This window comes from Bufo gargarizans, chromosome 1 (assembly GCF_014858855.1).
Source record: "Bufo gargarizans isolate SCDJY-AF-19 chromosome 1, ASM1485885v1, whole genome shotgun sequence".
Taxonomy (NCBI): domain Eukaryota; kingdom Metazoa; phylum Chordata; class Amphibia; order Anura; family Bufonidae; genus Bufo; species Bufo gargarizans.
This window is the reverse complement of record NC_058080.1, coordinates 274,357,210-274,369,509: the sequence shown is the minus strand read 5'-3', so window position 1 is coordinate 274,369,509 and position 12,300 is coordinate 274,357,210. Positions and strand designations below refer to the sequence as shown.

The 12,300-nt window shown below is 50.3% G+C and overlaps 1 protein-coding gene across 11 annotated transcripts in view; it reads right to left on the bottom strand.

Moving 5' to 3' along the window:
• Positions 1-892: 892 nt before the first annotated feature.
• The window catches only part of RUFY3 (RUN and FYVE domain containing 3), a 130,816-nt gene continuing 119,408 nt past the window's right edge, over positions 893-12,300 (bottom strand). For 6 of the 11 annotated variants that reach the window (XM_044303377.1, XM_044303401.1, XM_044303447.1 and 3 more), the window contains 2 exons: positions 4,305-4,561; positions 1,526-1,662 (listed from right to left, as the gene is read on the bottom strand). In XM_044303377.1, coding sequence (XP_044159312.1) covers positions 4,361-4,561 — 201 coding nt within the window. In that variant the 3' untranslated portion in view covers positions 1,526-1,662; positions 4,305-4,360. Of the gene's footprint in view, positions 1,663-4,304; positions 4,562-12,300 lie in introns of those variants that run through there. The other 5 variants (XM_044303392.1, XM_044303490.1, XM_044303385.1 and 2 more) reach the window with 4 other exon arrangements.

The window sequence follows — 12,300 nt, the reverse complement described above, 5'->3', positions numbered from 1 at the left end:
GAAAAACAGTTAACCCTTTGTGACAGAACAGCTCAATATTTTTAATAAAAGCCAAATTAAATGAGTAACATGCAATCATGAAAAAAATGCCTCCGAAGTTGTACATAGCCTTTAACAGTAAAAGATACCGTTCCACACTGCTTTTTTCAGCAAAACGTGAGTTGGACCTGTAAATTAGAAATCTGCATGGATTTTATGCTCTTGATATGCCTGCTTTTCCTCTGTGTTTGGGAGTACAATAAATAAAGAGGGTTGTATCTCTGTCCGTTATTACGTCTGTCTAAACAAGCTCTTGAAATTATAGGAGTAGTCTCAATTCTGATCATGTAATAAATGTTTTAACGCCCCTTCCACACGAGCGAGTTTTCCGTGCAGGTGCAATGTGTGAGGTGAAAACATAGCACCCAAACTGAATCCTGACCCATTCATTTCAATGCGTCAGTTCTGCGTTGCATGAAAATCTCAGCATGTTCTATAGTCTGGGTTTTTCACGCAGCCCTGGCCCCATAGAAGTGAATAGGGCTTCAGTGAAAAACACACTGCATTCGCAAGCAAGTGCGGATGCAATAAGTTTTTCACTGTTGGTTGCTAGGAGATGTTGTTTGTAAACCTTCAGTTTTTTTATCATGCACGTGAAAAACGCATCAAAATGCATTGCACCCGCGCTGAAAAATGAATGCAATTGCAGACTGAACTTGCTCGCAATGGTGCGAGTTTCACTGAACGCATCTGGAGCCAATATGTCACACTTGTGTTAAAGGGGCCTAACAGTAATTAAAAAAGCTAATTTGTCTTATCATTCAAAGTCACAAATATCTTTTTTTTTTTTTTTTTTTTTTTTTTTTCTTTCTACATGCTTCAATGTGAATAGTAATTTCCCATACATATTTCCCCAGGTTCTCTTCACTTTATTCATTGTAACAGTTGTGCAAGTTCTCCAGCAAAGAAGTATTTCTATGCATAACAGTTTCCTATAACAGCAGTCCATTCATGTGTAGGGGCAGTTTATGGAGTTATTCTATCCAAAGAAGCAGAGAAAAGCCTTGTGTTTTGCCAGATGGTAATGTTCAAGTGGCCCCCACCCCATAGATTACACAATTCACTTTTACCAAAAATATACAACTGTACATATTCTAATATAACATTTCAGCAGCATATGTTTTCTCAGATTGGTTCACAGTGATGAATCTGACATTAGCTAGTCTAATTTAGTCCTCAATCTGACTTCCGCTAGCCCCCAACTTTATGTCAAAGAAATCCCCATCACCGTTATAAAGTCAGAAGAACAACAGCGTTCCACAACATTCAAGCAGAGTGCCAAACTTGTCCTGATAAGCAATGGAAGCTCCTTAAGAGTTTGAAGATGGGGGCTCTCATACCCATCTTCCTAAGAAAATTTACATCGATACTCCAGTTTGACAGGTACATTAATTTAGCTGATATGTTGTCTCATCTTTTAGTGTGCGCAGGATTGGGGTAATTTCCAGTTGCGATGCAAATCTACATGAAGCCTCGATTTTAAGATGGGCTGTTTGAATATTGCTGTATCAGTCTCTTGTAACAGAGATTACACACTCGTTCCGGATTAATGGAGGATGGAAGAGGAATTTCATTTGACGAACAAGTGGAACAGAATATCCCACCACAATTTTTGCATTCATTCTGTAGTACAAAAGAAAGAAACAAAAAATGAGACATGAGAAGATATTAATATAAAATAAATAACAAATCAAACTCCACAGCTAGAGGGTATGCCAGTGGTGCCAATCTGTGGCACATACCACTTTTTAACATTCCCCCCCCTCCCCTTTTTTTTTCTTAGGTAGAAGAAAAAACACAATAGTGGCATGTGTGTGTATAAATATATATACACACACACAATATATTTATAAAAACAAGATTTTTGTGAACTCTTTGAAAATCTCTTTCTCGTTTTATTCATTGGGGGACACAGGACCGTGGGTATAGCTTGCTGCTGCCACTAGGAGGAGACACTAGGCTGAAAACTCTTTGCTCCTCCCCTCCAAGCTATACCCCTCCAGTCTGGAGAGAGCATATCAGTTTGTGCTCCAGCAGTAGGAGAAGAAGAATTAAACTGAAAACCAAACAAGAACTGCACACTGCCATAAGACCAAACAAAAACAAGGTCCCAACTGGCAACCCATGGACCCCACATGCCGTACTAAGAACCATGGGTGGGTGCTGTGTCCCCCAATGAATAAAGTGAGAAAGATTTTACAGGTGAGCTCACAAAAATCTTGTTTTCTCGCTCATATTATTGGGGGACACAGGACTGTGGGACGTCCTAAAGCAGTCCCCAGGGAGGGAAGACAACATCTCCAAGAAAACAACTCCCTCATAGAAGGCACTACACTGCGGCCTGCAAGACTCTGCAGCCGAGAGCAGCATCCGCCGAGGCCAGAGAATGCACCCAGTCAAATTTTGTGAAGGTATGTAAGGAGGACCAGGTCGCTGCCTTAGACAGTTGGGACGTAGAAGCGTGGTGTAGGTGAGCCCAAGAAGCCCTGGCGTCCCTGGTAGAGTGAGCCGTGATCCCAGGAGGAGGTGCCTTGTCCCTAATGTCAGGTTTGAATAGAAACCCGTAAATTCTTTCCTCTCCCCCCGCGTGAGAAGGGATTGAACTGCCTGAAAGAATGCTGCAGCCCGAACTGGATCCCTGGGGGATTGTGAGAGGAAAAAAAACTGTTGGGAGGGATGGACTTGAATTCTATTTTGTAACCCGAGGTGACGACCTCGAGTGTCCATATGCGTCCGAGTGTCCTGAAAGAGGAGGAGACGACCCCCCCCTCCCGCGAGGGGGTGGGGTGCACCTTCATGCAGAAGACTTTTCCTGAAGAGGAACGTGGTGGCTGAGCCCGCGGACACCAGGGCGGCTGGGGCTTAAAGGATGGCTTTTTTCGCTGGTCCTGTGTGGGCGGTCTGGCCAGGACGGGTGCCAGAGAACCTCCGAAAGGACCCATAACGGGAGGTCGAAGCTCTGGGACAAAAGGTACGTTTCGCCTTGGGTTGTGGAAGAGGAGTGCTTTTCCCACCCGTCGCTTCAGATATGATCTCGTCGAGCCGGGAACCAAAGAGTTGAGACCCGGTAAAAGGGAGGCTCAAAAGTGAGCGCTTAGAGGAGGAATCTGCCGCCCAAATTCTGAGCCAGAGATCCCGGCGAATAGAGACTGCAAGAGCAGAAGAGCGGGCGACCAGCATGCAAAGCCGCCTCGCAGAGGTACTTTCCTGCTTGAGAGATTTGGCCTGCCAAGGATTGGAGCTCCGCAATAGGGAGATCCGCTGCCAGGTCTTGGTGTAAGCGGAGGGCCCACTCAGAGACCACCTTGGCCACCCACGCAGAGGCGAAAATGGGTCGCAGGGCAGATCCACTGGCCGTAAAAACGGACTTGAACAGCAATTCAATGCGACAGTCCGCCGGGTCTTGGAGAGAGGAGCCATCCGCCGGAATGGCCATGTTCTTTGCTAGGCGAGAGGACCATTTCGCCACGCAATTGGCTGAAAAAAGGATAGAGCAGGTCCAGCCGCTTTGGAACCAGGAAGCACATACAAAGCTTTTGCTACAACCACAGAAAAATCGTTGTGCAAGGGAAAAGATTTAGGGGCCTGCCTCACACGCAAAAAAGACACCCCCTGATGGCTGGTGGAGGGAAGGTCCTCCTGTACCTGAAAAGTATCCCGGATAGCAGATACTAGACTATCCACCATGGATGCAATCTGAGAAGATTGCTCCGGATCCATTTTCGCATCCGAATCCACAATCTCCCCCTCCGACAGCGCGTCGCCAAGGGAGGACGCCTGTGAATGGGAACCGGGAGGAGGTGGGGATGTTGATGCGTCAGAGGAGGAATGGCGACCTGCTCTGGGAAGCCTGCTCCTGGGTTGTAGACTGCACCGGTGGCGGGGGGGGGGGGGGATGATGGCTCTGTGCAGGTGCATGACATGCAGAACACATAGTTGTTGCCTGTCCATGAGGGAATTTAACTCTGTACGAAGTGCAGGCATAGTAGGTGGCCCTGCAGGGTGCCTGAGAGGAGATATTGGCTGGTTTAGATATGAGTGCCACAGTTACTCTAGGCTGGAGGGGGTAGCGATGTTCCTACCAGAATGTCTGTGACCCAGGTCCTGTGTCACACCAACACAGAGGAGAGCCGAGAAGAAGATGGGAGGGACGCTGTCGCGGCTGCCGCAGTTAACCTCCGCATGACTGGGAGACATGGCCAGGAATGTTACCCCCTCTGGGCCTTGTGAGAGAAAGGAAGGGGGAAGCTACTGGTGGTACATACTCACATGTCTTCATCTGTGGTCTTCGCCCTTCCAAGACAGAACAGTAGTGCCACCTCTACGGCCGCTGGCACAGAAGTGGCAGGGGACCGGGCAGTAAAAGGGCTTGGAGCAGGTGGCCCTCTTGCTGGTGGGAAGCAGAGGAGCTAGGCTGCCCTGGTCCACTTGTCTTCTTGGGGGAGGCAAGGCGGTGGGACAACAGACACCGGCCAGCCTCCTGGGGATACAGAGCAGCATTGCAACTCTGTATCCCCAAGACCTGAGAAAAAAAAAGAATAAAATTAAAAGAAAATAAACCACAGAGCCACCCTGCTAAGCAGGGAAGTCTGCCTCCTACAACACTAAGCTAAAAACTGATATGCTCTCTCCAGACTGGAGGGTGTATAGCTGGCAGGGGAGGAGCTAACAGTTTTCAGCCTAGTGTCGCCTCCTAGTGGCAGCAAGCTATACCCACGGTCCTGTGTCCCCCAATGATATGAGCGAGAAAATTAGTTTAAAGAAAAATACTTCATTCACCCATGTTGTGAGTGCTGCTATTTTTCTTCTTATATTGTCCTGGATTTGTTGCAGGATCCATATTTATATTTAGCCTGCTGTGCTGCCATATATATTGTGGCAGTGGAGCTGCCAGAGGTCCATTGAAATGGTTTATCTCACCCAGAGGAGCCTGGGTGAGAACAGGAATGGCTGGGAAAATAGTGTTTTTTCCACTGTCTGCAGCAGCTAGGCTGGTAACTTAAATAATTAGCAGCCAGCTGAGGTAAATGTGGTCTGAGCTCCTCAACCAGGGATCCCGGTCTGGGGAAGAAACAGGCTGCACCAAGGCCTGTGGGAGCCAGGACCCTCTGACGCTGTGTAGGGTTTTGGGGAGCTGGGTGGCAGACCCAGATCCTGATAGAGAGAGAGAAATACTATGTAGTCAGTGGCCAGACGGCCAAGGATTTGTGTTTAGGATTTGTTTGGACTGCTGTAAAAGTGACAATAAAGCTGGTTGTGGACAGTTTTCACCCAAATCTGCAGTGTTGGAGTGGCTTCTTGAGGTGTCCCAACCAGTGATGGCCAGTTCGCATTGTTCCCCCGCGAACATATGCGGGCTGCCATCTTTTTTCACAAGTCCGGCGAGGCACAGGTAAGCCCTTACCCGTGCCTGTGCGCGAGCCGGTCTGAAAACAAGTGCGGTCAGCGGGAGCAGGCAGTTCTGAGAACAGCCACTAGGGGCCTTCATCGGGCAGTTCTCGGAACTGCCTGCTCCTGGTGACCGCATTTGTTTTCAGACCAGCTCGCGGCACAGGCAAGGGCTTACCTGTGCCTCGCCAGACTTGTGAAAAAAGATGGCAGCCCGCATATGTTCGCAGGCGAACAAAGCGAACTGGCCATCACTGGTCCCAACCATCTAAGGTTAGAAGACGGCGATCCTGGAGAGATAAGTGACCCAGAGTTGTCTTTATATATTGTTCACCATATTGAATAAATTGCTCATTATTACATGAGTAAATGTGGTTTTATTAGAGTTGCTATATCTTTTACAAAAAAAAAGGCATAATAGTATGGTATCTCACGACATTTATCTTTTTAGCCACAATGTTCAATGACAGTACAGGGAAGGAAGGAGTTGAACAAACCACAGTGCGCTGTGTTGCTGTAGTCATTCTCCCAATGTTTCCCTTGGCTACTGTTACCCTACTGCATGTATATCAGCAAATACTGGGGGACTGTTAGAAGAATGTAATGGCAGGATCAGACTACATAACATTTGTAGTCTGTTATCATGGAGACACATAGGTATGCACAGAAGCTGTAGAACTAAACCAATGTCCTTCAAGGCGACATTTACACAATGTAAAAATGTTGCACTTTTAAACCCCAGAATTCTAAAAACAAATGCAAGATGTTCAAGTGAATGGAAGGCCTTGTAATGCATGAAGGGGCCATGTCAAGCAGAGAGGAAGCTACTCTAACATAATGAGTCACAATGAGGGTCCTATAACATCTATATGCTCAGATTGTTATGTACATTTCTATTTAAAAAAAAAGTTTCTATTGAAAACATGAAAAAAAAAATAAAAAAAAAAAATGCTGCATTTTTTTTTACAAAGCACCCAGGCTACAGTATTTATTTTACCACAGTATTGTGTGAATATGGCCCAAAAAAAATTCTTAACCACCTCAGCCCCCCTAGCTTAAACCCCCTTAATGACCAGACCACTTTTTACAATTCTGCACTACACTACTTTCACTGTTTATTGCTTGGTCATACAACGTACCACCCAAATGAATTTTATCTCCTTTTCTTCTAACTAATAGAGCTTTCATTTGGTGGTATTTCATTGATGCTGACATTTCTACTTTTTTTTTATATTAATCGAAATTTACCTAAATTTTTGCAAAAAAGTGAAATTTTTCACTTTCGGTTACATTTCTATATACATTTTTCTCTAAATTTATTGTTCTACATGTCTTTCATAAAAATAAAAAAAAATGCAATAAGTGTATATTTATTGGTTTGGGTAAAAGTTATAGCGTTTACAAACTATGGTACAAAAATGTGAATTTCCGCATTTTGAAGCAGCTCTGACTTTCTGAGCACCTGTCATGTTTCCTGAGGTTCTACAATGTCCAGACTAGTAGAAACACCCCACAAATGACCCCATTTCGGAAAGTAGACACCCTAAGGTATTCGCTGATGGGCATAGTGAGTTCATGGAAGTTTTTATTTTTTGTCACAAGTTAGCGGAAAATGTTTTTTTTTTTTTATTTCTTACAAAGTCTCATATTCCACTAACTTGTGACAAAAAAAGGAGATTTTTGTGAAACTCACCTGTAAAATCTTTTTCTCGTCTTTTCCATTGGGGGACACAGACCATGGGTATAGCTTAGAGGTATTAGTAGGAGGGACACTATGCAAATGAAAGAGCTCCTCCTCCTCGGGCTATACCCCCAGACTCCACCAGGAGGAACTCAGGCGTTGCACAAGCAGTAGGAGAAGGAGCAAGAAAAAAATCATGGAAACCATCGGACCAAGCCATAAGGTCCAACCAGAAACAGAAAAACTGAACTAAAGACCCCTCCTGCAACAGGAATAATGGGTGGGAGCTGTGTCCCCCAATGGAAAAGACGAGAAAAAGATTTTACAGGTGAGTTTCACAAAAATCTCCTTTTCTCGTGCTTTTTTCCATTGGGGGACACAGACCATGGGACGTCCAAAAGCAGTCCATGGGGTGGGAAAAAATATCAGCACCGCCAGGAGGAACGCCCCAACGGTCAAACAGGAACCACAGCCTGCAAAACCCTGCGGCCAAAGCCGCATCAGCCGAAGCCAGTGAATGCAACTGACAAAAATTTGCAAAGGTATGCAAGGACGACCAGGTGGCCGCCGTACACAGCTGAGACGCAGAGGCACGACTGCGTCTTGCCCAGGAAGCCCCTCCGCCCCAATGGAGTGAGCGGCAATTCTAGCCGGGGGAACTCCACCACAAGCGTGACAAGCCGCGGAAATAGCCAAGCAGATCCAGAGCGCCAAGAACGGCGGACGGAAGCAGTAGCCGCGAGACACACCTTCAGGACCCGTACAACATCCAGGGAATGCAGAGTGCGTTCCTTGGGGTTAGCCGGAGAAGGACAAAAGGAAGGCAGGACAAGATCCTCATCAAGGCGGAAGGGAGAGACCACCCTGGGCAAAAAGAAGGGGACTGGACGGAGCACAACTTAATCCTGGAGGAAAACCATTAAGGCTCCTGACAGGAAAGAGCGGCCAGCTTCGACACCAGTCTGACCTAAAAGCTCGTGATGGGACGTGAACTCACAGCCACTGCATAATAGCCCAGAACTTTAATCACTACGCTATGTAGCTGTATCAGAAGCTATGGTCACAAGGAAGTCCAGATGAGAACAGTCAGAGAGACCCTCCTCAAAGGCTCGAAGGGAGCCGACTGCAGAGCGCGCAGAACCAAATTGAGATCCCAAGGAGACAAAGGGGGAACATACGGGGAACCGAATGCGCCACCCCCGAAGAAAGGTCACCACCGGACCCTTAAGAGCAAGGGACCTCTGACGGCCCGCGCCGAAACCTGACCTTACAGGGAACTAAGCGACAGTCCCTGCACAAGCCCAGACTGAAGAAAAGACAGTACCATCAAGATGGAAAACCGAAGGGGGGGGAACCCCGAACCCTCAAAAAAGGATAGGAAGGCCATCCAGGTACGATAGTAAATCCGGGAGAAAGAAGACTTCCCCGGACTGATCATGGTCCTAACCACTGAATCCGAGAACCCCATCTTTATCAGGATGGCGGTTTCAACAGTCACGCCGGTAAACGAAGAGACCGCAAATTCCGGCGGAAGAACGGGCCCTGAGACAGTAAGTCCTGTCCGTCGGGAAGAGGCCATGGGGCGTCCGCCAGCAACCGAGCCACGTCCGAAAAACCACGCGCGGCGAGGCCACTCTGGGGTGATGAGAACGGTCGGAGTCCCTTCCGCCTCGAACTGGCGTAGACCCTTTGGCAGGAGAGGAAAACAGAGGAGGCTGAAGTCCTGCCACGGAGACACCTGCGCATCCATCCGTACGCCTCCGGATCACGGGCGCGAGCCAGGACCACTGGGATCTTGTTGTTGAACCCGGACGCCATTAAGTCCACATCCGGACGGTCCCATCTGTGGCAGATTTCTTCGAACCCTTCTGGATGCAGAGACCACTCGCTTGGATCCACCGTGTTGTGGCTTAGAAAGTCCGCTGTCCAGTTGTCCATTCCTGGAATGCAAACTGCTGACAACACCGGAACGTGAGTCTCCGCCCACGTCAGAATTCACTTCACCTCCTGCATCACCATCCGGCTGCGGGTCCCGTCCTGATGGTCGATATAGGCCACGGCCGCGGCATTGCCCGTTTGAACCCGCACTGGGAGGCCCGCAAGGAGAGAGGTCCAATAGGAGAGAGAGAGCGGAAAAAATCGCCCTCAATTCCAGAAAGTTGATTGGAAGGCGAGACTCTGCCGCCGGCCAAATTCCTTGAACCGTGCGAGACTGGAAAACGCCCCCCCAACCCAGGATGCTGGCATCGGTGGCGGCGATCGTCCAGGAGAATGCGAGAAAGGAACTCCCCGACCTCAGGTTCTTTGGGAACAGCCACCAAGGGAGAACTGCCCGAACCCGCTGAAAGGTAAAGGATCTCCTGTTGCGCCAGGCGAGTGTGAAACTGGGCATATGGAAAGGCCTCGAAAGAGGCTACCATAAGACCCAGGACCTGCAAGTATTCCCGAATGGAGAGGCACGGGGAGCGCAGCAGATGCGACACTGCCCCCTGGACCTGGGAGGACTTGAAGGCTGGTAGAATACTTTGGCAGCCGAGGTGTCCAAAATCACCCTCCGGAAGGAGAGCCTCTGGGACGGGAAGAGGCAGGAGTTTGGGAAAGTTACCAGGCAGCCGAACCGTTCCAGGGTCTGAACAGTGATCCGGACGCTGTCCGTGGTCTGCGGTAGAGAGGGGGGCCTCTATCCGGATATCGTCCCGACAGGGCAGCAAAGGAATGCCCCTGGTACGAAGAAGCGCCATGAGCGGTCCAGGACCGTGGCAAGGACCCGCGGGGTGGTCGCCAACCCGAAGGAAGGGCGACAAACTGACAGTGTCGACCCATAATGGCGAAGCGCAGGAATCGATGGTGGGATTCCGCAATCGGGACATGTGATAGGCCTAGGAGCAGCAGGGCGGGCTGACTGGGCCCTCTAGTGCCGGGAAGGCTGGTGCAAAGGAAGGCCTCTTTGCGGGCGACCTGAGACCCCCGGCGGAGGAAGCAGGCGACGGCCTACCAGATGAGAAACGGCAAAAGGCATGCAGAGACGAACTCGTCCAGCTGATCCCCACAAGGCCTGGAAACCCCAAAGGGGAGATTAGCAAGGGAACGCTTGGTGGAGGCGTCAGCGTCCCACACCTTCAATCAGATCTCTTCGCGCTGAGTGACAGAGATGGCCAACCTGCGGGCAAAGAGGGAAACAATGTCCCTAGAAGCTTCGCAAAGAATGTTAGAAGCCTGAGACATCTGGAGAACCAACTCCAGTGTGTTAGTAGCCGCATCTCGTACCGCCAGTTCCTGGTGGTGGTGTTGTAACCACACCGAGAGAGCACTGGCTACCCCTGCTGAGTGAAAGGTAGGTCACAGGGACGCGCTGCCAGCGAAAAAAGGACCTGGAAGAGAGTCTATGCGTCTGTCTACAGCATCCTGGAAAGAGGAACTGACTAAGACAGGAAGGGCCACATAATTGGCTAATCCGGCCACCGGAGGATCCACCTTAGGGGGAGGAGACACCTCTCCTCGCCGTCAGCAGGGAAAGGAAAGTATATTCATGCGCTGGGTGGTCGAGAACCTTATTAAGACCACCCCAGGCCCTGGACATGACCGCGGAAAAATCCCTCATGGAACGGGAACATGGTAGTCTCCGACTGCCTGGACGGAAAAAGGGGGAACTCCTGACCAGTGGAAGGAGGAGAATCCCCTTGGAGAATAAAGGTGTCTCGGACAGTCACCACTAAGTCAGCCACCCTGGTGGAGAGCTTAGGCGAGGGGTCCCGCTCCATGACCTAATCAGAGCCGGAAATTCTCCTTCAGACTTGCGCTCCCTAAGGGAGGGGAGAGTCGCCCGAACGCGCCTCTAGACGAGGGGGGGGGGGGGGGGGGGGAGAGCCAGAGCCATCCGAGGAGGGATGCTGCTGCTCACGCTCCCTGTTAGTATTCGGGCGTCTTCTGTGGAAAACCACTTAGAGAGGTGGTTGGCGTCACAGGATTTGAAAATGCCCTATAGTCCAAAAAGGACGTGGCTCGTCCGAGCCGGATAATTCTCCTTCGGAGTACTCTCCCTAGGGAGGGGGAAGAGCAGTCCGCAAGCGCCACCGGCGAGGTGAGGGGGGTGGAGAGACAGAGACATCCGAGGTGGGATGCTGCCGCTCACGCTGCCTCTTCGTAGTCAGTCACCCACTGTGGGGACCACTGAGAGAGATGGAGTCGTTAGCGCCACAGGATTAAAGGACATGGTTGCCTTGGTGACTAAGACCAATTTAGCGGCCGCGCTGGACATGGCAGATGCCCAAGCGGGGACCGCAGGCCCCCAGGGACGTGGAGGAGGGGTGGAGGAGGGGGGTAAGGCAGGGATGCAGGCAATACTTATCTGCTCCTGCAGAACTTCTCCCTCGACTCCAGGACCAGCAGGGATGCACCTCATCAGGCTTCTGACTCCTTGTCCAGGAGTGCAGTGTTCTGGTGGAGGGTGGCAGCAGGAGACCCAGTAGCTGGTGGGATACCGGAGCTGCAGGTCGAGCCCGGATCCACTTGTCTTCTTTGGGGGGCAATGGAGGCAGCCAGGCAGCGTCCAAGGACGGCAGCGGGCATTCCACGGGGGACCAGGAAGGCGCCATGCCGACCTGTGTCCCCATCTAGAATAATATAAACAATTTTTGAAGGCTGAAAGGGGCTTTGAACTCAGAAAGCCTGGACATGGGGCAACAGCAGCAGTACCACTGAGCTACCAGCTTGCCTGGCACAAAACGGAGTAGAGTGATGAGGAGCTGCACGGCCATGAGCAAACAGAGTCTCCGGTGTAAGGAGAGTCAGAGCGGCATGCCGAGGCTCCGCCTCCCCTAACGCGTCATTATGGCGCGAAAAAAGCGTGCGAAAATAAGCGCGCGCACGAAAATATGCGCGCGCGCGAAAATATGCGCGAAAATAAGCGCACCACGTGGAGGAGCGGCCTGCCGGCGGGCGCTGAGGGAGCGCAGCAGCCAAGGCCCGACGAGAGAAGCGCTGAAGCCCACAGTTTAAGGGGAAGAGATGCCAGTACTCCAGTGCCAAAATGAAGAAAGTGCCCCATCAGGATCCTTCTTCAAGCTCACCCAGGCAGCCACAGACAAATAGACACAGAGGGAGGGGGAGGGATTGTGCAACACTTATCTGCTCAGCATGCTCCCTCGATGTCCAGACCAGCAGGGATGCGCCTCTTCAGACTTCTGACTCCA